This window comes from Sphaerodactylus townsendi, linkage group LG06, assembly GCF_021028975.2.
Source record: "Sphaerodactylus townsendi isolate TG3544 linkage group LG06, MPM_Stown_v2.3, whole genome shotgun sequence".
NCBI classification, from domain to species: Eukaryota; Metazoa; Chordata; class Lepidosauria; order Squamata; family Sphaerodactylidae; genus Sphaerodactylus; species Sphaerodactylus townsendi.
This window is the reverse complement of record NC_059430.1, coordinates 58979796-59006116: the sequence shown is the minus strand read 5'-3', so window position 1 is coordinate 59006116 and position 26321 is coordinate 58979796. Positions and strand designations below refer to the sequence as shown.

General features: G+C 40.2%; 1 protein-coding gene across 4 annotated transcripts in view; it reads right to left on the bottom strand.

Moving 5' to 3' along the window:
* The window catches only part of PTPRB (protein tyrosine phosphatase receptor type B), a 96954-nt gene that overhangs the window by 32626 nt on the left and 38007 nt on the right, over window positions 1–26321 (bottom strand). For all 4 annotated transcript variants that reach the window (XM_048500679.1, XM_048500680.1, XM_048500681.1 and 1 more), the window contains 11 exons: window positions 22308–22571; window positions 21730–21996; window positions 17883–18143; window positions 16742–17008; window positions 12126–12389; window positions 10483–10746; window positions 9629–9892; window positions 9018–9281; window positions 6436–6705; window positions 2265–2528; window positions 881–1144 (listed from right to left, as the gene is read on the bottom strand). In XM_048500679.1, coding sequence (XP_048356636.1) covers window positions 881–1144; window positions 2265–2528; window positions 6436–6705; window positions 9018–9281; window positions 9629–9892; window positions 10483–10746; window positions 12126–12389; window positions 16742–17008; window positions 17883–18143; window positions 21730–21996; window positions 22308–22571 — 2913 coding nt within the window. The remainder of the gene's footprint in view (window positions 1–880; window positions 1145–2264; window positions 2529–6435; window positions 6706–9017; window positions 9282–9628; window positions 9893–10482; window positions 10747–12125; window positions 12390–16741; window positions 17009–17882; window positions 18144–21729; window positions 21997–22307; window positions 22572–26321) is intronic.

Sequence of the window (26321 nt, the reverse complement as noted above, 5' to 3'; positions counted from 1 at the left end):
AATCTTATGCATTTTAGGGCAAAAGCCAAGATGGGCCTTCAAGTAATTGCTGCCACCACCCTACCAGGACCAAGAAAGGGCCAGCCCTCACTCTGTGTGAGGTGCATGAGAAGCCAGCAATCTGAGCCTCAGATGTGTGTGAAAAAGCCATCACTGCTGAATTAGCTGCTTGAATCCTAGATGGGGTAAGTATGAATGGCTGACGTGAGCAGATGGCCTGACCCCCAGACAGGATGGCTGTCAGAGGCAGGATCCTGTTCTTGTTATTTGTTTCCCCTTTCAGTTGAAGGAATTGGGCCATGGGTGGTTGAACCCCCTAGAACAGGATCTGGGAGAGCAGTCCTGTTGTCTATTGACTAAGTCTACTGCTACCCACGTATTTAGTGTATCACCTTTCTTTATTTGCAGCTTTGAGTATAAATATATCTGCCTAATGACTGAACTTCTTGTTGAATCTGATGAATTGAGTTTTTGATTTGCAAAACCTTATGCTGGAATTCATTTTGGTAGTTAGAGGGCAACTAGACTCCTGATCTAGGGCCAGAAAAAGAAGACTAGATTCTCAGCATGCTGAATTTTGTGCAAAATATTTATTCTGTCCTGCTTTTTTATATTAAATTGCAACGATGTATGGTCCTGACTATCTTGGCTTTTTAAAGGGAATGAAACTATTATCTAGTTGTTTCCTCTTTCCTTGCAATCACAAAGGATAGGATTTGACACTTAGAAAAACCCTAACTGTTTGGACTCATCTGAACATTCCGATGTCTTCAACCAGTCACTATAAAATCTCTTTCTGAATGCTGAATTAACTGGACAATAGGAAATGGCATCAGATGGCAGCAATAAAGCAAACATGAGAGCAACTCGAGTTCCTTACCAGTTCTTCCTTCAGTGTTTGCTGTATTAGTCAGCTTACCACTATGGGTAACAACCACAAGAGTATATTTTCTGCCAGGGATTAAGCCCCAGAAGCACCACTCTGTCAGGTTTTTAACAAAATGTACTTCTTTCTGTGAGCCGTTTGGATGATAAAGATCCAGTTCATAGTGATCAAAGTCTCCTAGTGCATGGCTCCAGCTAAACCACAGACTCTCTGTCTTGTTTTGATTGGATCCTCTGAGACTGTTAACTGGAGCTGGAACTAAAAATAAATGAAAATAATAATAAAAGGGAGTCAGCGGATGTTTACTATGTATCCTCAACCATTTGTTATTAGGATGTGTAAAGGAAAAGTTCAGTTATGGTCACCTGATGAAGAAAAAATAAAAATGGGCAAAATAAACATAATCTGCCTATCTTTTGATTTAAATTTTTTTTGGAACAGATATAGAAAATTGTATTTATTTAAATACAATTCTCAAACAAAGTTACAAACCTCCTTTCATACCTACGATCACTGTGAAGGGCATTTACACAGTATTTGCTTTGCAAAAATCACTGATGAATTTCTCTACTAATTTACTTGGCTTTCACTAATGTTATCAGGCTGGGTCAAATAACTTTTATATTGGGCTGACCCAAGGGCAACTCCAAGATGCATGGAAGTATCCTTAGTGGTCCAGTTGTGTCAAAACACAAACTCCTCATGACTTTTGCACCCTTTTTCATAATCAGGAAAGCACTCTGGAAACAAGAGGAGAAATTCTCTTACACATTAAAGATGTCCTCTCACAGAAAATAATGGGAAGCATAGAAGTTTGAATCTTATTCCATGAATACTGCATACTGTGAGTGGCAATGTAAATCTATTCTCTTTGATTTCTGTGACATTCCTCCCTCTGAATTTTTAAATGTTTGGGACTGTTAAGATTAGAATACATCCAATTTTAGAAAATTCAGTTCCCCCCTCCCTGAAATCTACACCCCAGATTAAAATTCACCAAAGAACAACAGTTTTCTTAAATTTGGATCCTCTTCTATCCGATCCTTTACCGCCTGTTTAATAGGAAAGCTGAACTTCTCAATATCTGGAAAGACTAAAAACATCTCAGCTGAACTTCTCAGCATGGCAAATTTCATAGCAAACACTAAATTCCATGACTATGCATCAGACATATACCTTCAGTCAGAATGATGGTTGCCACCCAAATTATCTTACCTTTGACTTGGACACTTGGAGATGCTCACACTTTGTATGAAGTTTGGGGCTCATTATGACCTTGTCAGAGAGCTAATTAGTAAAAATACTAGTAACAGCTTCACACAAAGTGGACAAGAATTGTCGTTAAAGCCCATCTTGGTGCCCATCATTAATCTATTACCTGTCCTCCCAAGGATGGATGCTTCATTAGTAAACTCGCCACTGTGGGTAACAATCACCAACTTGTACAACCGGCCTTGCACTAAGTTCTGGAAAGAGTACTGTTGGAGACTTTGTTCCCCGGAAACTCTATCTTGAAGAGACTTGTCTGGATTGTAAAGAAAAATTTCGTATTTGTCCAGTTCTCCCTGGGAAGCAGTCCAGTTAAATGACAGGCGCCCAGTGGTGCTTTCTGTGACCTTCAGATTTGTAACAGCTGCTGGTACTGAAATCAAAGGTAACAGGAAGTATTACATTCTTTCTAGAATATGAAAAAGGAAGAAAATTATTGGTTGTTAAGTCTCAGAACTGGGGTCACTCATAGCTCAGTGTCAAAGCTTATGCACTGGGAGGGGCCATGGACATCTGCTTTGGATGTGGAAAGTCTTAGATTCAATCATGGTGTCTCCAGTTTTAAAAGAATCAAGTAGTGGGTGATGTGAAAGCTCAGCCTCTGTCAGAATACATAATTTGACATAGATAGGATGATGGTCTAACTCAGTATAAGTAACTTCATGTACTTTGCCTTAAAAAAGCTCCCAGCCAGGCTGACATCTCCCATTAAAGGATCTAGATAGCAAATGCTAGGAAAGATGCTTCTCAGACTAAGATCCTTGGGGGGGGGGGGGCTTCCCCTGAAAATACAATAGTGAGAGAGATGGGCCAATGGTCCAACAATACAAGGATGTATTGTTGAAGGTTTTCACGTTAGGATCATCACTTAGATATGGGGAAGCTATTAAGCACATAAATTGAGGTATTGGCCTAGGCTGTATGGGCTATGTTCTAGAAGCATTCTCTCCTGACGTTTCGCCTGCATCTGTGGCTGGCATCTTCAGAACCTCTGAAGATGCCAGCCACAGATGCAGGCGAAACGTCAGGAGAGAATGCTGCTAGAACACGACCATATTCGAAACCACACAGCACCCAAACACTATACAGCCCGAAAACCACACACAGCACCAAAAAAATACAAGGGATGCTTTATGAAGCACTTTATAAACTGTGCTAGTGTGTAACCTCTGTGTCAGAATGGTGGGATGACCCAGAAAGGGGTGGAGTCTGAAAAGAAGTAGAATGCTGCAGAACTCATGAGGTTGGAGGAAGCAAGGGCATACCAGGCTGGGACCTTTGGATTGATTTTTATTAAGCCCCTAACACCTTGTTTAAGGGTTTTTATGTATGTAAATGGTGTGAGAGTTTTTTCTGGGAACCTTTCTTCATCATCTTGAATCCTCGCTCACCAATGCTCTCCTGGAAGTCTTCTACAAACCAACCACACCAGCAAAGAAGAATTGGACTTGGCAATATCAGTAGACTGTAAATATAAGGACTTGAAAATGCAAACTTAACAGGACTGTAAAGTGTAAATGTCAAATGTTAAATGTTTTAAAGTGTTATTTGTTAAGAGAAGTAAACTGTTTTGTTTAAATTTAGTTCTTTGCAACTCCTTCCAAGTACTGCCCCACAGAACCCACAGAAAGAGGTTACACTAGCAAATCACAGAGATGTTGTCACACCTGAAAGACTAATATTGTTTGTCTATTCATTTAGAAAATGTAAAACCCACCTCTCCAGAGACTTGTTGAAGTGACTTAAAGCTAAGACAACAAAACCAAATCAGTAAAAACAACTACTGAAAACAAAACCATTAAAGGACCACTGAAGCAGACTGAGATCATTTAAACAAGTCAGAAGTAGACCGTAAAATGTTTAAGAGATAAAACCCCTTAATTAAAAGCAGAGTAAAAAGGAATGTTTTAGCCTGGTACCTAAAACAAACAAACAAGCAAAACTAGATAGGTCCATTCCATGCAGCACAAATAAGACTTCCTGAAGACCTTTAAAAAAGGCATATTGGGAAGGAATTCCACACAGCTTTTCCCCCAAGATGTCCTCATGATGCCTTATCTAAGCTAGAGGCATCTTTTTAAAAAAATGCTTCAAAGTGCACCTTTTTTCCTTAAGGCACCTGTAAGATGCCCCCTGCCTGTCAGAGCTCAGGAGGCATCTTATTTTTCCTGCTCAATCATTTCACTCACTGGTCATTTTTACCCTCAGCTCACGTCTGACATTTTGTGTACTGCCAAAGGGATTCTCCCTTCCACCATTTGCTTAAGGTAGCCTCAGGCTCCATTTGGTCTGCAGACTCTGATACTGGGTCCCTTTTCAGCCGCAGAAGTACCAAAAGTACATAAATGTACTCAGCTGGTCCTACCAATTCTGGCAATATATAGTTTTCCTATTTAGTCCCCACCCCCACCCCCCAAGGAGCTATCTTCATAGCTATGCAAACATGCATAAGAGAATCTTAGCTGCTCGGAGGACTGCTTTACCTCCCAATGCTTCTCAGTGGGAGGTAAAGCAGTCCTCAGGTTTAAAGCGACTAAGTCTCTCTGATGCATGCCTGAGTAGCTATGAAGATAGCTCCTTGAAAATAAAAATAGGAAAATTATATATTGGCAGAATCGGCAAGACAAGCTGAGTACAACTGTGTACTTTTGGGGCTGAAAAGGCACCCATGATTGGAGTCCGCAGACCAAATGGAGACTGGGACTACCTTCAGCAAATGGAGGCAGAGATAATCCCTTCAGCAACACAACAAATGTTGGGCACTAGCTGAGGGTGAAACTAACCAGAGAGTGAAACGATCAGGTGGGAATAAGCCTTTTCCCCCTCTGATGACTTTGCTGTCCAGAACCAAATCAACAACTGCCTCTTTTTAAGACATCCCCCGGACATCTCGTTTTGGGTGTATGGAGTGAAAAGAAGCAATTGCCTTTTTAAAAGATGTCCCACAGAGGTCTTTTTTGTGCTGAGAGGAACGGACCGTAGATACTAAGTGAGCATCACAGGGGAGGACATTCCAAAGGTGAGGCATAACCACTGAAAAAGCCCTCTCTCTGGCCACCACCTGCCCTCAGATCTGAATATGGGTCCCAAAGAGCAGAGCTTCAGAAGACGGGATGGACTATACAAGTGGGGGAGGTCCTTCAAGTGCCCTGGCTCCTACCCAGTTAGGGTTTTAAAGGTAAGAACCAGCACCTTGAATTGTGCATAGAAATATATGTGCAGCCGGTGCAAATCTTTCAGCACAATAATCTGTATGCTACATTACAGACCAATTGAAATTTTCAGACTGTTTTCATAGGCAGCGCCAAGTGAAGTAAATTAGAGTAAACTAATCTGGATATGATGAGAGCATGGATCACTTTTTAAAGAATGGCCATAGCTGGCATGTCAGCCAAAGCTGGTAAATGGTGACAAGTGCCATTGAGGATCACTGAGACTCCAACAATATGCCAGGGTGCAGAATCAAGCCCAAGCCTGCTCCTCAAGGAGAAAGGCAACCTCCTCCAGGACAGGCTGATCGCTCAGTCCTGAAGCACCTTTTTGTCCTTGGTCAGCAGTCTTGTCTGACTTGTCTGTCTTGAATATCAGTTTTCTAATCCTCTTTCATTCCCTTGCTGTATCTATTCTCCAAATACCTGTTCAGGGTTTCCACTGACCCACCTGACTTAGATGATAGGGAGAAGCAGAACTGGGTGTCATCTGCACAGTGGTGGCACTACACTCCAAATCTCAAAACAATCTTTTCCAGAGGTTTCATATTGATGTTAAACATGGGAGTCAAGACTTTACAGCTATGGGGCTAGGTCTGCTATTCTAGCATATTCTTTCATGGCTCGCCAACAGGAATGGCAAATTTGTGAGTCACTAATGTAGGTTTATTTTTTAAATAACAGATATGGGGAAAATAAATGCTTATTTAAACCTCATCTGAGAAAATGACCCAAATGTGCTACTGTGGATTACTCAATATACAGGATTCTCACAAACACTAGTTCTAAGCAAAGTTCCTATTATTCAAGTGAATGGTTTCAGAAAATGAAAATACCATGTATTTAGGTTATCTGCAGCACAATAGATATTTTGGCAGCTGTTCAATGGTGTAGAACTTCAGTCATTGTATAACACTCTATTTTAGATAGAAAGCTAATTGCAAATGATAGTATTCACATATAAAAGTACTACATAAATAGTGATGATATTATTTTTTATTAAATAATAAGAAAGTATTCCAATATATTTACAGCTATTTGATGCTCCTCTAATAAAAACGCTGCAATTACCTGTCCGGCCTTCAGTTTCTTCCTGGCTGCTGAAAAGGCCACCACTGACTGTCAGCATTTGTACTTTATATTTCTTGCCTGGTGTTAAATCTTCAAATTTGTGCTGTTTAGCAGTCGCAGGCTCTGATTTGTTGCTCAGAAGGGAGCCTTGTTCAGTCAGGAGAAGTATGTGGTATCGTTCAGCTATGCCAGCAGCGCTCTGCCAGGTTACCACCAGTGAGTGGCTGCTGTACAGGTTGTCCACATGTAATTCCCGAACAGGGGCAGGAACTAGGAACAATTATTTAAAAAGTGAGGAGGCATGTGCAGTATTATTAATTAGTTGGAAACAACATTGTTGAATTTTATTTATCTATGTCCCTCGTTCAATCTAATTTGGTCATATGGTCTGTACCCACACATTGTTGGGTATGGCACTATCATTGTGCTATAGCAGTCTTTTGCAAGTGGATTTTCCTGTGTGGCAAAACAATCCAATAGAAAATTATTTCCAAAGGGAAAAGATAGCACAATATGCAATGTGTATGTGTATATGGATATCTGGGCCAAATCAACCTGTATCATTTTCTCCCTCCCCACAAGGTAGAAAGAGTGGAAGAAAGAAATTGCATTTACTCAGAGGTCTAGCTTTATAAAACAGTATCCAGGGTTTACCCTGGGCACTGTTCCCCCCCCCCCCCCCATCACAGCCACACGCTGGCCCCAAACTCCCCAGACTAGCCAGCCCGCTCAATCTTTACATGGAGAGTGAGAGCAGGAAGGGTCCATTTGATTCTGACCTCAGTGAGGTTTAGAGCTTGATCCAAACCTGACTGAGGCCAGCTTTACACTAAGCATGGGCGCTGTCTAGCTTTATACTGTTGGCTCTGCCCCCAAGCTCCAGGTGGAATTTGGGGGGGGGGGGGTAAAACCAACAGTATAAAACTAGAGCTGACAGTTCCCATGCTCAGTCTGAATCTGGCATCAGCCATGCTCAGTCTGAATCTGGCATCAGCCTAGATAGATATAACATCTATCTAGACCTACCGTTCTCCCTGGGGGTGGAAGAATTTAATATTAGGCACCGGGCGCCACCTACACCTATGCCTATATTTATTTTACATTTAAATGCTAATGTTTAGCTAGTTTTTGCTGCTTTTATAAGTTTTAGCCTATTTATGATGTTTTAAAATTGTATTTATTATCTGCGGTACACCGCCCAGAGCCCCTCGGGGATGGGGCGGTCTAGAAGCCCAAAGTATAAATAAATAAATAAATAAATAAATAAATAAATAGAGCTCTAAACTGCAGGTTGGAACCTGTGGTTTAAAGTTGGACCCAAACCTCACTGAGGCCAGGATCAAACATGCCCTTCCTGCTCCCAACCTTCATGAGGAGGTCAGGGGTGGGGTGAACTACCTGCCCCAACTCCCTATCTCCCTATCTCTACATGGAAATGGGAAAATGAGGCAACCCCTGCTGGCCCTGGTCGTAATCTCCATATGGAGACTGAGGGCAGGGTGAGACTGGCTAACTGGCGTTCAATTGTGCCTCATGCCCTGAACTCTGTGGAGTTTGGGACAGGGGGCTGTTGTAAGGGGGGGCACGGCTCTGCTGTATGCTCCTATGAAGTGGTGCCCTGGGCTCCAGTCCCCCACACCCTAGCTATGCCACTGCATTTACTTTATGAAAAAAAATCAGTAGAAGTGTTTTTTTTAAGGTTCTAGAAGGAAATGTATCTTATGTCTTTAACAGGGCTGGTTCCAGGATGGGGCGTGGAGACTTGGCAATCATAACTTGTAGAATGAGGAAAACTCTCACACAGAGATTACAGTTGAATTCTATCAACAGCAGTTGCTGGTGAATCTTATTGCTAGAAATGAAACCACTGTATGTTCACTCTGGAGGGCAAACTTTGAATAAAAATGAAATCCCATCTCTAGGTACCCACTCCTTGAATTTTAAACATTGTTATAAAAAGTACTCATGGTTCAGCGATATAATACAAGTCTTGTGTGATCAACAGATAGCAGGCATTGAACTAATTTGTCCCCACAGATATCAGGTCACTAAATTGTTCTCAGTTGCCTTTTTTGTTGGGTTACCTGGGCATTTAATGTTACATATACCTGAGTCTAAAGTGAGTGTGAATCATTGTTTTGTTTTAAATCATATTTGGTGCAGTAAGAATAGGCCACAGCTCTGTCCACTCCAGGTGGTCACACCAATAAACATGTTAAGGGACCCAACAGTTTAAAATTTGGACATAAGCTCATTGAGTGGCTCCAGAAATTCTAACCAGGGTTTACCCTACTTAGTCTATGATCTAATGAGATCAGATCAGCCTGGACCATTAAGGTGAAGGCTTTTTGCTAATGGAGGTGGAAAGTGCATCATGTTGCAGCCAACTTATGGCAACCCTGTAGGGTTTTAAAGGCAAGAAATATTCAGAGGCAGTTTGCCATTGCCTGCCTCTGCAATTCAACAAAATGCATAATATTTGCCAGAGTACCCAACACACTGCAGTCAAGAGAACCCTTGTTTGTCAATACTCTTATCAGCTGCAGATTACTTGGTCCCTTTTTTCCCCGAAAGAAACTTACTTGTTCGTCCAGTTGCTGTTGAATTGTTGTGCAAGGTGCCACTGTTAGTCTGTACAATGACCTTGTATTGCTCCCCAGCTTCTAGTTTGTTAAATGTATGCTCATACACATGCTTGAAGACTGTCTGAGAATCAAGAGGATGATCACGATGGAGTATTGTGACGGTATAAGAATCAGCATCTCCTCCTCCAGGGGTCCAATTCACTTTCAAACTGTTGGTCATTCCATTGGGTGAAATATGTACATTTTTGACAGCACTTGGAACTAAGGAGGGAAAACAGCCAAAGTGAACAGCCAAAGAAGTCAGCAGATATTTTTCTTTGCATAGCACTTAATTTTACAAAGTTGTAGCAAACAAAATTGTGGAAGCCATATTAGATTACACAATATAGGAAAAAATTATATATTTTTTATTTTGTAAGCAACAGTTTTTCAGAAGAGTGACTTTAGCAGAATGTCGTAACAGCAGAAAACACTAATGGCACAAACCCATTGGGAGAAGGGGGAAAACATGTACTCTCCTAAACTTGTTGTTGATACTTAATAGATATATAGCATGAATCCTACAAAATATCCCATCCTTTTCATTGTCCACAGAAATGGAGCCTAACCTGTCAATCCTTCTATAAAAGTAGATCGTTGTGTTTCTCCAGCTATTGTCATCACCACAATTTTGTAAAGGCGTCCTGGAGTTAGAGATGTGAATCGGAACTCTTCATAGGTGTTTTCAAGACGAATGGGTGGGAAAACCTGTCTATCACTGAAGAACAGCTGTATCTCATATTGATCAACTTCCCCATCAGCTTTGGACCAAGTAACATGCAGATTTTCAGTGCTTCTGTCACTAAGAGTCAAATCCTTCACAGATTCAGGAACTGGAGAGTGAATGACATAACAGTGTCAGATACAATTTTCCGGTAACAGTCATTCTTGTCATTAAATCAACAAAGGCATATAGTATAATGGCAAAATAATAAATGTTTCCGATAAAATGTTTTATTGGAAGCATTGATATATTTTGGGGTACCCATTCATGAAACAAATAATTATTTGTGAATATAGTTATATGGGTTATCCTCCATCACAGGTCTTTAAATACAGTTCTTCTATATACAGCCCCTCCACATGTTAACTGAATGCATGGAAAGGGAAAACAGGCATGAGCATTCAAGCTCTACCACTGCCTCAGAATGATCAGCAGCATGGTGCCAAAGTGCGAAGGTTGTGTCCATGTATATGTTCCCTCCTCATCATTGGGGATGCTGCAGAAACCCCAACTATAAACCTATTGTATCAGGGTAATTATTTTTTACACCCATTTTAATATTCATTCTTTTTTTCCCATGACACACAGTTCCAATTTAATAATCTGTTTTAACAATTAACTTCTCTTTTTAAACAAAGCATTCAAATATCTCCTCCTTGTTATAAATCTTGGGCTGTCACTAGGAGAATATTTTCTTACCTGTTCTTCCACTGGCCCTTTCACTAGTTTCATATTTTCCACTTCTTGTGCTAACAGTCACACTGTAAAGCTGTCCTGGAATCAGGTTAGTGAACACACATTCGTTTTTATCCTTAGGGATGGTTTTTGTTTGGATGAAGTCACTGTTGTGCTTGATGATCACTTCATAATTATCATAGTCTCCTGTGGCATGTAGCCAGGACACCTTTAAATAGTCACTTCTTGCAGAATTGCTCACTGTTAGTCCTTGGACACTTGAGGGTACTGAAAGATAGAATACACTTCTAAGTGTCCTGATTTCAGAAATAATAAACGTTCACTTCAAGCTGAAGCTAATGTGTGAAAGCAAATGGAGGTGAACCCTTCAAAAGAACATTAGATAGGGTGCATATGGTTGAATTATGCAGTGTAAACCAATACAATGATATTCATTTATATAACAACAATGATTCGTAGTCTATAGTGTAATTCTCTGGCTCCTGGTGGAATTCCGGATCGTCTTCAAGGCGTTGGTATTAACCTTTAAGGCCCTTTGCGGCTTGGGGCCCTCATACCTGTGGGACCATCTTACCCCATATGTCCCTAATAGCATATTATGCTCTGTGTCGGTGGAGTTGCTGGAAGTCCCCGGCCCTTCAATTACGCGGCTGGCCTCTATCTGGGCCAGGGCCTTTACAGCCCTGGCCCCTGCCTGGTGGAATGCTCTTCCTCCAGCAGTCCGGGCCCTGCAGGATCTTGGCAAGTTCTGCAGGACCTGTAAGACTGAGCTGTTCCACCGGGCTTTTGGTGAGGGTGGCCGCCGATCGGCTGCCCCCTTGTGAGGCCCTCCACAGTGTCATCTCTGGCAGTGCCCTATATTAGTTCCATCTGGAGTGCTGCCAGTCCCTCCCAGCTTTAAGACTGGGTGCCGCTAAGGTGGGTTGTTTCGCTGCATATTGATCTTAATGTTTTTAGAGGTATTTTAAGTAATTTATTGGTTGTTATATTGTCTATGTTGTGAACCACCTAGAGCCCTCCGGGGATGAGGTGGTCTATGAAGTCCAGTGAAATAAGTAAATAAACAACAGAAACTCTCTTACTAAATTCATTGTTGTATCTCTTCAATTTTTCTGCAAGTAGATTCTGGAGAAATTATAGTGCAATCCTATGCACTCTTACCTGGGAAGAAACTCTGCTAAATACAGTGCAACTTACTTCTGAGTAAGCCTGCATAAGAGTGCATTGTTGACATAAATAGGCTTTAAATGGTGTAATTCTATTGAAGACCAAGCTATTAATGACATTATTTTAATTTACTTTAATATACATAGCATCACAGCTAGGAAAATATTAATTATTCATTTTAATTATTAAAAACTAATTATTATATTCGATTTTTGAATGTCTTTTTTGGTCCTTTACATCTTAGGTCAACTTTTCTTAATCAGCCTTTAGGTTTTCCTTAATCAGCTTCTATAATGTATTTTTAAACTCATTTGACTTTATGTCATTAACTACAGAGAGCGCTCTACCCTTAGACCATTGTTTCACTCTCTCAATGTTGTGTGTATATGTGTTAACGAATGACCTCTCACGTGAATGATGATGCCTGGTGTATGTACTTGGTTGGATATGTCTTATACCTTTTCTTCTCTCCTTTTTACCTGTTCTCTCTTGACTGAAGGAATTTTTTTCATATTTCCCACTCTTTGTGGTTATTGTCACATTGTAGAGTCTCCCAGGAACAAGGGTGTTGAAGGAACATTCACTGGTGGATTTTGCAGTGGTGAGAGTTTGAAGCGTTTTCCCTTCATGAGACAATGTTACCAAATAGCTATCTACATCTCCGGCAGCTGGCAGCCAAGAAACGCTCAGGTAGTCACTGCGCCCTGAATTGTTCACTGTCACCCCGGTTACACTGGAAGGAACTATGCAACAAAACAATCAGAAGTATATCCACAGAAAGTTTTCTTACACAGTTACAACAGAATGGACCAAGCACTCAATAATAAAGTGGACATATTTGCTCTAGGTGGTGATGAAAAAGCTAATTCATTAACCATCTCTACTATGAGACAAGAAATACATTTGAGAGTATGATGCTTGTATAAAGGCAGATTGTTGCAGAATGTATGGAGTTTGGATGGCCACTGACATCATATATTATGATTTAGATGCTGCTTGTTACACTAAACAGAAAGAAGCAAAACTACTCTGGATCTGTTATTTGAGGAAGGGCAGGAAGTAGCCAAGTATCCCTCCATTGTACCTGGATCCAGTTCAGCTGAAAATCTATTTTCCTAAGAACATTTTGCTTCCATTTTAAGTAAGATTTGTCTTTAAAAATAATTTTTGAGCTGGATGGGAAGCAATTTTGGTTGAAAAGCAGAACAAAAATATAATAAATGAACAAAACAAACAAAATCAAATAACTACAAGGAGTAACATAATCTTCATGAAATCATATGGTGCATTAAAATACCAGTACATATTTTACAGCAACAAATTATGAGAATGATGAATAATTATTGGGAGTTTCTTGCCCTCTAGTGGAATGAACTGTAAATGCTCCCCTCAGACCAAAGTTTATGCCTACTACTTCTGCTACAAACAGAAAACACAGCCACCTTTTCCAGAATTGTACCTAGTTCTCCTTAATACAGCCCCCAACCCACATGGCTTTTGTCCATGCAGGTCCCACCAGCAAAATAACTGTTTGGATTCCTTCATACAGGGTTTTTTCACACTAATTAACCACTGTCAAACCATTCACTGTTCTTTAATTTTATTTAAAATTCAGTGTAAATAAATATCCCTCTGAATTGCTTTTGAAAAGAAATTTGTTTAAATACTGCAACTCTGTCACTATTATAACTTGACTGAAAAATTCTGTCAGTTTAAAATTTAACATGTTTTCACCAGGCTGGAGAAAACAAAGTTGCACTTACTGTAACTGCTATTCATTGAGTATCTTCAATGCAGGCATGCATAGGGACTGTGCAGATGCAGGCCAGCAGCAGAGATGTGACCAGAACGTTTCTAGAAGCTTTCAGGCACTGGGAGGCCTCTGAGAGTGGGCTGGTTTCTCACCCAATCAGTCATATGAGAGGAGGCAGGGAAAGTGCTCCTCTTTCAGTTCTCCCTTCATTGCAGTGGAAGAATGCTATTAGAAGAGACAGTAGCTTACAGTGGGGAAAAGAGAGAGGGATACATGCCTGCACAGAAGGCTTGTCTTGATGAACAGTTACAGGTAAATGCAACTTTGTTTTCATTGTCATGTCTTCAGTGCAGTCCCACATGGAAGAGTAGCAATCTCGCATACCATGGAGGCAAGTGTGGGCTTGTCAATGAAACAGTCTTGTGAAGAAGAGAGAAGGGAGCTCTTGCCTATTCTCATTCTGAGGCAGAAGAAGGGGCACTTTACATTGGCCTTGGTGTCAAATGGGTCTACATGAGGGAATCCCCACTCTGAAAATGATAGTCTGATACTGAGAACTGAGGGACCATTCGTATGTGAAAGACACCCGCCTGCTTAGGAAATCTACAGTGGTGCGGTTCTCTCCAGACACATGGTTCCCCCCCAGGAAACATGGCATGGTATGGCCCATCACCATAATTGGGAGGCCTCAGCACAGACAGACCTAGATGTGGTACTGCCTTGGTTGTTGATGTAATAATTGGCAGCTGTACTGCAATGAGCAGACATTTTTCTATGACTGTACCTAACGGAGATGAAGGAGCATACCTGACCATTCTGATTTCCAACAGATTGATATGCATACTAGACTCACTCTCCAACCAACGATTCCAAGCTTGGAGGGAGTTGAAGGATGCCTCCTGACCCATTAGGGAGGCATCAGTGAAAACAGTAAGGTCATTCAAAAAGGTTCCTAGTTGAAAACCCTTCAATAAATTATCCGGGGACACCCACAACTTGAGACACATAAGCACCTATCTGGGGATAGGCAGCTTACAACACTGGTAGTTGATATTTGGTCTAAAATTTCATGTAAGCTTCTCATGTTTAGTCTAGCATGTGGAATAACAGTGGTAGTGGATGCTGTGAATTCCAGGAATTTTTGGATATGGATGACCTTTTGAAATATGTTATTAGAAAATACAATGATTAAATACAGAATGGCCTTGAACTATACAAAAGGCAAATAAGCCTTTTGTGAAATCGAGTCCAACACTGCCCAGATAAACTGTACTCTGTGTAAACTAAACTGGATTTTCCAGTGTTAATTAGCAAACCCAGACTAGTCAATACATGGGAGGTAAGGGCCAAGTGATGCTCTAATGATGCATAAGGAGTTACAAAAGTAACTTAACTTACCCGGAAGTAAGTTAAGCTTAATTTTAAAGCAACCCAGGCTTTTTTGAGTGGCAGGTGGAATACGGGCAACTTCTCTTCCCACCACACCCCCCCCCCACTGCCACCCCATGACCACCACTGCCACAGCTGTAAAAACCTATGGCGCTGATACAGGGCAGCTCACCAGGAACTAAACTAAGATTAATTTTAAAGCAAAACACAGGCTTTTGCAGGGGCTGCGGGGGCAGCAGTGGGTGAACAGTCGTAGTCGTCATCAGGTAATGCAATACTCCAGGTTCTCACTCCTAAAGGGAAGGGGGCTGGTGGCTGGCATGCCTGGCCACCCAACCTGGGCCCAAGTTGATGTGGGAGGGGCCAGCAGCTGCCTGGGCTGTCCAGGGGGAACCTGGAAGCAGAAGCGGGCCAAAAAGATTACCAGCTGCTCTGGAAGGGAATGGGATAGGAGGGGTGGGTAGGGGCTCACTCCTGGAGGGGGCAGAGCTCACCCAAAGGAGAGAGCCAGGAGACATGGCTGGGGGGGAGGGGCCGAGGAGAGTGGGCCAGCTGGAGACAGAGGATAAAAAGGGAAGGGCAGGACAGGAAGGGGTGGTTGTTGGGAGAGCGGAGAATGGGGAAAGCATTTATAAGTAGAAGCAAAGAAGGAGATGAGAAGCAAGGAACAAGAACTACCGAGTTAGTAGAGGCTGCAGGGCAGACTACATGGTGAAGAGAAGGGTGCAGCTTAGTCCCAAGCCTGAGCAAGCTGTGGGCAAAAAAGCTACTTAGTGGTAGCTGCCCCCAGGACAACAGGGGTCAGGACAGGCAGACCAGTGCCCGGGAAAGGGAAGGAGGGATGACAGAGGCCCCCACCTCTGGGGCCAGAGTGGGGCTTCACTACAGAGAAACTTTTTCCACAGGGTAGTTTTAAGCCTTGAAGACATTTTGTCCTTAGGGTTCTGTATGAAAAGACAGCAAGAATGGCAGGTATCTGAGGCAGGAATCTTACCAAGACAGAAGAGGCACTCATACTCATTGTTCTATAGAACCACATTTAGAACGTTTTCTGAAAAGAGCCATCATGATGAAAAGAAAATCCTGAGGTAAAATCTTTGAGCAGAAAGCAGGTGTTCTCTCCATGGCAGCAAAGAGGGAACTGAGGGAGACGTGCTCTCCCAACCTTCTTTCACATCAATGTTTGAGTGGGAAACCAGCCTGCTCTTGGCTCCAGAGAGGAGCAAGGAGAACACTCCCAGTGCTTGGAAGCTTCTAGAAGACTTCTGGTCAGATCTCCATGGCTGGTCTGCATCTGTGCAGCCCCATGCATGCTTACACTGAAGACACAATGATGAAGTAATTATTATGCATTTCTGTGAGACCTCCATGTTATACTTAATTTTTTTGTAAAAATTGTATGTTGCAAATTTCCTTAAGCAATATTCCTTTTTTATTTTTGATAGTGTTCTAAACTTTTTTGTTTAGAAAGGTCTCTAATCTCAGTTAATAAATTTAACTTCTTGCCTCTTAAATGTCTTGCTATTTACAATTCTGCTTTAAATGTTTATCTGGCTATTTTTGAGTAGTTTTTATAGTTTTAATATTTTTATAAAGGGTTTTTATTGTTGTATTATCAGTGATACCTTTTTAGTAGCTTCTTTAAAGGACCATTATGCCTTTATTTTTTGTATGTAATTTTTTTTAAAAAAATATCAATATAATGCATCATTAATAGCATGATTATAATGTTGTTTCCGCAGGCTGAAGACTACAACTCCATGACGCAGTACAAAAGAGAGAAATATATTACCCAGAAAATCCTGAATCAAACAACTGAAAGCGCCAAAGAAAGAACAGGAGAGCCCAGAGAATTCACTGAAATGTGTAAGGACAAATTACCTTTCTGTGCAAGGGTAAACAAAATTCTACCTGCAACTTTCATGAAGGTACAGCTTTCCTAATTATGTTTACCTGTTCTCCCTTCGGCAATAGTCTGTCTGGAAGATATCCCTCCACTTACAGTGGTGACAACCACAGAATAGAGCCCTCCAGATTTCAAAGAGTAGAAGTGGTATATGTTGGTGTCACTGGAAACACTCTCATTTTTAATGACAACATTTTCATGGATGAGCAACACTTGGTATGAGTCTACATCTCCATGTGCCCTTATCCAGGTGGTAAACAGACTGTTGGTCATTCCTTGGTTTTCCACAGTCAAATCTGTTACCTGAGCAGGAACTGAAATTCAAGATCATCATTAGTGATAGTTAGAGAGAAATTTACTCCAAACCATCATAACAATAAAATATGTGACAAAGTAATTAAGATTACAGGCAATATCAAAGCTCCCCCCCCCCCCAGTATAGGAATGAGGAACTGTCTACAGCAAAGAATACGAATTCTGGAATTAATGATTCAAAAGAGGGTTTTGTAGAAAGAAGGGGGAAGCGTGTTTATTGACCTGATCTATTAGTTCAATGAAGATTTGGTTCTTAGCACTGGGACAAGGAGACATCTAGGGTTTCCAGTCCCCAATCCTGCCCCTTGTTTCCCTCCACCTCTTGGAGCAGCTGTTAAAGAAGGGTCATTGGGCCATGATGACATGATGACATGACATCACTTCCAGAAAAAAAGTGCTGCCACGTTTCTCAACGAATCACCAGAAACTTGATGGTAAAATGGTAAAGTCTGGGAAATTTCTAGGAAGCAAACCATTGCTTACTGCTGACTCCTTCCCTTGGTCTCTCACTCATACTCTTGTTGACACCTCATACTCTGGAACTCTGGCCTAGAAATGAACAGATGCCCTCTCTTGGTTGAGTTTTGTGGATTGACTCTCCCCAGTATCTGTGTATATAGAATTTGTTGCCATGTTCAGGACGTGGCTCACCCTCCATACCACCGACTGCACAAGTGCACACTGATTGAAATAACTCTGCAAAAATAATTTTAATGTAACATAAAATAATTTTGTGTGAAGACTGCACCTATGTTTAAGAGACATTTACTAATTCAGCATAACTGCCTAATTCGAACAAAGAATTGAATAGCTGAGAAATGAGAACTGAAATAGGAAAAAAATAGGACTTACAGTATGTTCACCCTATCATACCTGTACGTCCTACCACGGAAGTCCCATTGGTCAAATCCCCACTGATGCTGGTGACGGTAGCTGTGTACTTTCGACCAGGTAACAGGCTAGTGTAAGTGAATTCTTTAGCTTCTTTAGGAAGAGCCTTGTTTATGACTGTAAGTGTTCTGTCTCCAAGTGAAACCAGATAACCATCCCACACAGATTCAGGTGCCACCCACATGATAGTAAGAGAAGATTCATTTGCATGCTTTATACGGAGTTGAAGAACTGGTTCTGGATCTGTGGGAATGATAAAGAAAAGGAGTTAATGCTACAGGACACTTTGTTCTATATATATGCATCTCATCATTGCAGAGTTGTGAAGAGCTTTATTAAAAAGAAATTTCCTGGTAAACAGTGAATCTCAAGTTGGAACCTTTCATATAACAAAACATTAATTTTCTTATGTATTTAAGCCATCACTCTAACATTGAACGCCAAGTTTTTAAATACAGGATGGATTTTAGTTATTATCACTGAAACATTTAATTTATTATCAAATAATATATTAAAAAGATGAATACAAAAATGACCAGAGTTGTTCAAACATCATAGAACACTAGTTATATTCTACTCTACTTCCTATGTTCTCTTCATGGGTTCCTTGGAGTTTCTTTTCTTGACACCATCATCTTGTGGAACCCACATGATATGTCTTCTATACATTGCTTGCATCAAACAGCAAGTTTAATTGTATACAGGATTGCAGTGTGGCTTAGCCTACCGTATGTCTCCATGACACTTAAAACCATCACCAAGAATATCTAGCAATGATTTGTATGCAAGCCATATGGATACGCCTAATTCACATCACATGGCAAATAAATAAACACAAGTGAGTTTATTGTCTTGAATCATATACAGGCAATTACAAGCAGCCTAGAAGTGATAATTGTTTGATGAAAAGAAGGATGTTATTAACTGAGGCTGTGTTCATGATTTTTAACGTTGTAAAGAGTGTGCTTTCATTTTTTTTGCCTATTAAGTTGCTTTAAGAGTGCCTTTTTCTGAAAATTATAGGACAGCTTTGTACATTTTGTAATCTGCTTAGGACCTAGTTTATCTGTTTGAAATCATCTGAAATTGGAGGGGAGCAGTGAAGATGTAAAGACTGCAGATAGCACCCAATCATTCAGAATGGTGAAAACTAAAGTAAAATGTGAAGGGCTCCAAGAAGGTCTTTCCAGATGCATGTGCTTCTGGGTGCCCAATGGCATTCAATGGAAGTAATTGATTCAAGTGGCACAAAGAATCCTGATGGGGTTAACCAGTGGTGACTGACCAGAAAAGAGTTTGGGATCATGGTGGATAGTTAAATGAATATATTAACTCTTGCATGTGGTACCCAATTATGTTTCTACACACACACAAACATGTTGCACTAGGGCACCCAACATCAGATGTACACAAACCCTTCATTCTGAGTTCCACTACATCTGGAACATTGAGCACAGTTGTAATCATCTTGTCATAGAAAACAGAAAAAGGCTCAGGAAAGAGCAATTAATGCAGCATATGGCAAATTCCAATCTCAGTTTTGGAGTCTTTTTAGTCTGAATTAAAAGTGTGACCAAACATTTGATCCAATCACCCACAGAAATGCAACATAATCTGGTGTAACATGTTTTTTTCTGCATGGTTTAAATGGTTCCATTTGCAAAAAAAGAGAGCAGTTTTTGTATAGTGACATAGAATCATCATTCATTGCTCTAAAAAGAGATAAACTTTGCAGCCATTTTCTGGCAGAAGAGGTGAAACAAACACATGTGGTAGTGCAAAATTCTGCCTGTATACTGGCACTATCTGATAGCAGTTCTATAGAGGTAATTGTGTCCATCTGTTGTAGCAAAAATAAACATGAGACTCCTGTATTATCTGACAGCAATTTCTCCCCTCTGAGCTTTTACCTCAGAAAGAACATTCAAAGAGAGTTTGCTTAGCCGGTAGGTCACAAAATCTGTATAACCCTAACAGTGCATTTCTATAACCCACAATAACCTGGCACTCTGAGGCTGTAAAAATGTAATGTCAAAGAGTCACAATGTGTGCAGTTACTAAGGAATCAGAAGAGGGTGTAGCAGGAAAAATAATCAACCCGTGGTATAAGATAAGGCGGCAGGGTGGAGTGGGGGTGGGATGGTGTCCTGAACCGAGTTTATTATGCAATCCCATTCTATTGTTTCTCAGCCTACTCCCTTTTGTAAATGTGGCCTATTTATTTCTGCCACAGGCAGAAATAACTTAAGTCAGGCCTGGGGTACTTGAGTCTCCTGGGCTACCTGCAAGGTTCTCCCGTGCAGCACTCTCATGCTTGTTAATATCTACAGAATTCTGGTTTTCATCTTATGCTTGTCCCTAGGCTGGAATAAGAATAACAAAGTGACAGGAGGCATATCTGAATTTATCTTTTGTGCCAAAACACTGCTGTCTTCTAGTTTGTATTGATACATCTTACACTAGAGTTTTGCTATTTACTCTTGGAATAGTGCTAACAGTTAGAGTGATTCTATCCCAGCTTGTTATTTTTGTTGTTCTTAAGCTGCAGTTTTAAAAGGCAATCACATTGAATTCACTGGGGCTTATTTCCGACTAAACATTGTTAGGATTAGTCCATTAGGAAGTAAAATCCAATACCAGACTGAGGAACATGAGTGGACTTAGACGGGAAAAACTTGGCATATTATATCAGCATGCTCCTAAACAGGGTTACACCTATTTAAATGTATTGACTTCAAAATGTTTAGAATGATATAACTCTGTTTAGGATTACACCACACATCTCAAAACAATTCAGTTCACCAAAATGAATATCAGCTATTCCAGCTAAAAGGCAAATTGCTTATTCTCCCAGTATGCTCAGTTGCTACTGCTTGCCCAACTTTTATCTATGAATTCATGGGCCTGATTGATATTTCACTCCATCCCAAGAGAACTTAGTAGTTTTACATATAAATATTTAAATGTCTATATTAAGAGAAAACAATAGGGAAACATGTCCTTAAATCTATGGACCAGCATCTATGGAAACCTTTCTTCCTTTAATTTGGGGTAAGAGAATCCTTGGCAATCACAAGGCAGCTGACCAATTATTGCAACCAGCAAACTGTTGTGGGGAAAGTGTCAAAAATAACTCAGACAGATAGAAACAGAGCTCTTACTGGAGAGAGCAGGAAGCAGACTCTCAACAGTGTTAGTACACATGTGACACAATATCTATCACTGATTGATGCAACATTTTGTGTTTTTAAATCTAACTCTTTGTTTAGATTCTTGAAACACTGCACTTGACATTAGGATGTTGTGGGAAGAAAATAATTACCTTTTCATGAAGAAAGGGTTTAGAGAAGCCAAGTTCAATGCCTGCATTGAGCTCCAAGGAGATGAGGTCAGAAAGCTGGCATGCAGTATAACTGATCCAAAAAGTGGTCCAGAAAACACTGGGCTCTGACTGTAAGGTGGACAGTCTAGTTATAGGAAAAACTGGGCCTTGGTTTTGTAAATTTACATAGTTGGTACTGATTTTTCCTCACTGATCATAAGTGATTTTTTAATGAAACTATTATGCAAATATTTAAATGCTAACTCAACCATAGCTGTTTACCAACAGGATTGCAACAAATAACATATCCCTATCAACATAGCTAGTACATTGTTTGATTCAGATCCCATGAATACAATCAAAATAAGAATATCTATTACTATAATTTAGTCAAAAGGATTTTATTATGGCATTTCGATCCCATACTAATGCCATTAATTCACCCCCAAAACAATATTTTCGTTGTTTTTTGAAGATGTCCACTGACTACAGTCAAAGGTTGCTTACCTGTTCTGCCTTTGCAGCGAACTATGTTCTGCAAACCTCCACTTTCTACAATAACTTCCACCTCGTACTGTTTTCCTGGAACCAGCTTTACGTGTTTAACAGTATATTCCCTTTTGTCTTTTTGCACTGTAGAATTCAGCAGCACCACAGAATGGTCAAATACCACAATATAGTATCTCTCCCAATATCCACTGGGAGGCAACCAGCTCACTTTCAGACTTTGCCAACCCATACTGACTGCTTTGAGCTGTGAAACCTTCTGGGGAACTGAAATGAAAATTTGACAGCATGTAGTAAAACATTTATCACGGAAGACACAAAATCTGCCATTTTTAAAATGAAAGCAACAGCAATGTTAGCATGTGATGTGGTATGCTGGAATAACTATGAATTGTTCAGAGAAACGTGAAAGTCTCCGTCACATCAAAGAGAGAAACGTTCATTTTCGGCAGCTAAAATGTCAATTCTTAAACTAGGTACACAATAGACAAACTATACAACTGATTTATCAAACATTTATTTATTTATGCAGCATTGGGTTTTGATTCAAAAATTGTTTCATGAAACTTGAAACATACCTGTTCTGCCATATGTTGTCTTTTCAGCAAACAATTCACCACTGATTGTACGAACATCAACCTGATAAAGACATCCTGAAATTAACTTGTCAAAGTATGTTTCTGTCACGTGTGGGTGTAATGTTTTCCTTTCTTTAACAGACCCATGATGAGACAAAGTGATATTATAAAAATCAAGATTCCCTGGTGGCCTCTTCCATGTCACTTTTAATGACTCCAAGCTGCCATCATTAAATACTACCAAATCTAAGACTTTGGCTGGGGCTGATAAAAAACAAGAAATACATTGGCTAATTAGACAAAATATTAATTTCTGAAATACATTCACTATTATAGCATAATCATATCCACTGCCTGATTCCTGTTTAGCTGGGGTTATTTAAGAAGAAATGAGAACTGAAATAGCAACTGCAGCAGCTATGGGGAGAGGTTAACTGAGAGCAGGAACAAAGAGATACAAAAAAGTAAGATTAAGAATGTTTTCACTGCCCATAATAATGTTGCAAAGTTATTTGGTCAACCAGTTTTAGAGAAAATGAAATCACTAAATTGAATCTCAAAAATAAAAAATGGAGAACATTTGGCTAGACCCTAAAATCTCTCAAATACTGAGAGATACGTTACAGTGTCTAGTTCACAGACTATACATTGCAAATGATGGATCATATGCAGAGGTGGGATCCAACCAGTTCTCACTACTTCTCTAGAAGTGGTTACTGATTTTTTCTGAGTGCCGAGAAGGGGTTACTAAAGCAACCTCCCTGTCCAATAGGGACTGGAGGTGCGTGTGTGCGGCGGTGCCACTGTTTGAATCCCACCACCATTGGAACCTGTTATTAAAATTTTTGGATCCACCACTGGTCATATGTGGATACATATTGCTGACAAATGCACAGCATCTCAATGGATGCATTGAAAACAAACAAAGCTATCATTCAAACATTCCAAAATACAATCCTTTTTTCAGAGCAGAGAAAAATTCTTGCCTTTATAGATAAATAAGATCTACTTCACTTTTAAAACTGACAATTTAATACAGAAAACTATCATGACATTCCATTATTATTAACTAGACCTTATATTTGCCATGCAATAAAAGAAAAATGGTCTTTACATTTACACTTGGAATTTTGTTTGAAGTACTAAAATGCACAAGTTAGGTAGAAATTCAGTTTATTATAAAACTGGGCATATGCTGCTAAAGGGTCAAATCAATGGGTTGGACCCAATTGAGTGTTTCAGTGAACAGAAGATTTCTGTCCACATAGTGGAACTTTCTTACCTCCTGGTTTTGGGTTGGAGGTAATAGTAGAAAGTGAGAGGCAAGAAAGTCATACTGACAGAGTTGAAATTCTCTCCATCAAAATGATTAGTATTTATTCCACTGCCTGTCAGAAGTTGCAGTTCTAAGAACACTTTTCTGGCAGTAAACCTCACTGAGTAAAATATATATACTTGGGATTACTCTCTGAGTTGGGAGATGTGCTACTTGGACCAATTCTCTGAGTTAATATAAGATAACTTCATTGGTAAAAATTGGAATCAAATACACAGCCACATAGAAGCAAACTCCAAGTGGAATTTACTTTTAAAGGCCTTACTATATAATGTAATGGAAGTTTCCTTGATCAAGGCCCCAGCATATTTTAACTCATTAACTAGACACCTGGTTCCCTGATTCAGATCAGGACCAGGATGCGAGGGAAGTGGTTTTTAAGCAGCCCCACCCTATTGCTTACTGGTCAGCAATGAACCTAGGGGTTATTTGCCCACAGTGAAATATAGCTATATAGGTATCCAATTTCTAAAAGTACAGGAGAAAAAGGGAGTAATGTAAACAGAAGCAAGATGTAATCTAATTTTGTGTGTGAAATAACCCCCTTTCTACTGTAAACATGACTAAAAATTGTTTTTAAATGTATTGACAAATTAGAACGTTGAAAGAACACGGGTTGGTAGTACAATGTCTTCTTTAGAATTGTCTCTAATTTACATAAATGTGAGTAGGATCAGCATCAAGCCTCCTTCACTTGATGATCCATTGTTAAGAGAGCTAACTTGATGATCCATTGTAAGAGAGCTATATATATATATACACATACATATATATATATATATATATATGCTCATATATATATATATATATATATATATATATATATCCTGCTATGCTCATATATATATATATATATATATATAACTTATATACTATATATATATATACTATATATGTATGTATGTATGTTCAATATGTAACAGCTTATGTATGTATATATATATATATATATATATATATATATATATATATATATATGTATGTATGTGTATATGTGTTTGTGTATATGCACACACAGAGACAGAGACAGGGAGACAGACAGACAGACATTATAGTCTACACGGATATATATATAGTCTGCACTATATATAGTCTACCTTGTGTGTGTAAGCTTTTGTATATTATAATTAATATGGTATGTAGGTAGTGTTGGCTTCTGCACCATATCCTTGAACTATGAAATCAACTTTCCCCATGGGGTGTTTTTGCAATACATCTTGCCGTGCATACTGCCCCATCATTTTTTAAAATACTATTTCAGGGCAGTGTATTTAGGGCTGCAACTTTCATTGGCAGCTGTCCTTTTCTGCTGTTACTCCAAGCATATAGTGGAAGAAAATATTTTTAAAAGTCAGAGTTCTGTATGCCACTACATTACTTCCAGGGAACACCAGGAAGAGACATGGGATAACTCTAGGAACTGATGGAAAGTGTATGATTTTACCATAGAGCTTCCAGCAATTTCTAGAGCTACACCATGTCACTCTGGGTTTTCCCTGGAAGTGAAATACTGGTGCACAGCCCATCAAGGACTTCCTATGTTCCAGGCTTCAAATCTCCCATCAGTTGCCTTTGAATTTGCAACTTCCTGATAACCCTAGGACCTACTCGATAGAACCCTGATTCATATACGAATGTGTCTATTACACTAAAAATTTGAGTCCTTGAATTTCATATATTCTAATTATATGTCCAGCTTGCCTGTTTTGCTTTTGCACACTTCAAACTCAGGATTCCACATAAGTTTGTGTGCGCCTCATGAATCAAATTCTGAACAACTTTCTAATGCCATGCCAAATGCTCAACTACTGCTGAAGCTAGCTGGCCTTTTTTCGGGGATGGGGCGGGGAAAGCAATAACATTAAAGAAGCAATAAAATTAAAGAAGATTACATTCATGGTGTTTTTAGGTGCTTTGTTATTCTGGGATAAACAAAACCAATCACTTAGGCCGCTTCCTCGCGACGTCATTTCCAACGGATAAACGCCGCCCCACAGGAATGGCGGGATCGCGCCATTCCTCAGTCGGTCATTGGCATCGCTCGCCTCTCCTTGTGGCGTCAGGCCGCTGAAAAGCAACCCTTTAAAGGGTTGTTTTCTGCGACAGCGTGTTGGCAGCCGCGGGCATGCATGCCAACAGCACCGACGCTAGTTTCGTTCGACACTACCTTGTTCCAGTCAACAGAAAGCTGTACGTCACAGAAACTTCCACCCACGCTGTCCTGGCCGGAGTGGGCAGCGTATGGCTTCACGCCAGCAGGCCGCAGCCAACGACAAGGTGAGTCGAATCGGGCAGAAGAGGCGCTCCATGTGGAGCCTGCCGTATCTCCAGAGGCCGTCCACATGCTTGTGTAACCCCCATGCCCAGAATGGGTTGGCCCAGAATAGGTTGACCCAGTAAGGGGTGGAGACTCAGAGCAGCAGAAAGGCTGAAGAATTCTTTGCAGAAGACAAGGGTACCAGACTCGGACCTTGATTTCTATAAGCCCTTAACACCTTGTTAAGGTAATTGCAATATTGTTGGGAACTACTGGGAAGGTAGTTGTTGTTTTTGCTATGTTGTTGTAAAGGATTCAATGGTGTTGATGGTGTAGTAACCTTGAGTGCATTCCACAGCCCGGGCGATGGGCCAGATGCATCGGCGGAGACTTTATCTTTCTTGGCGCTGAGATAGAAGCC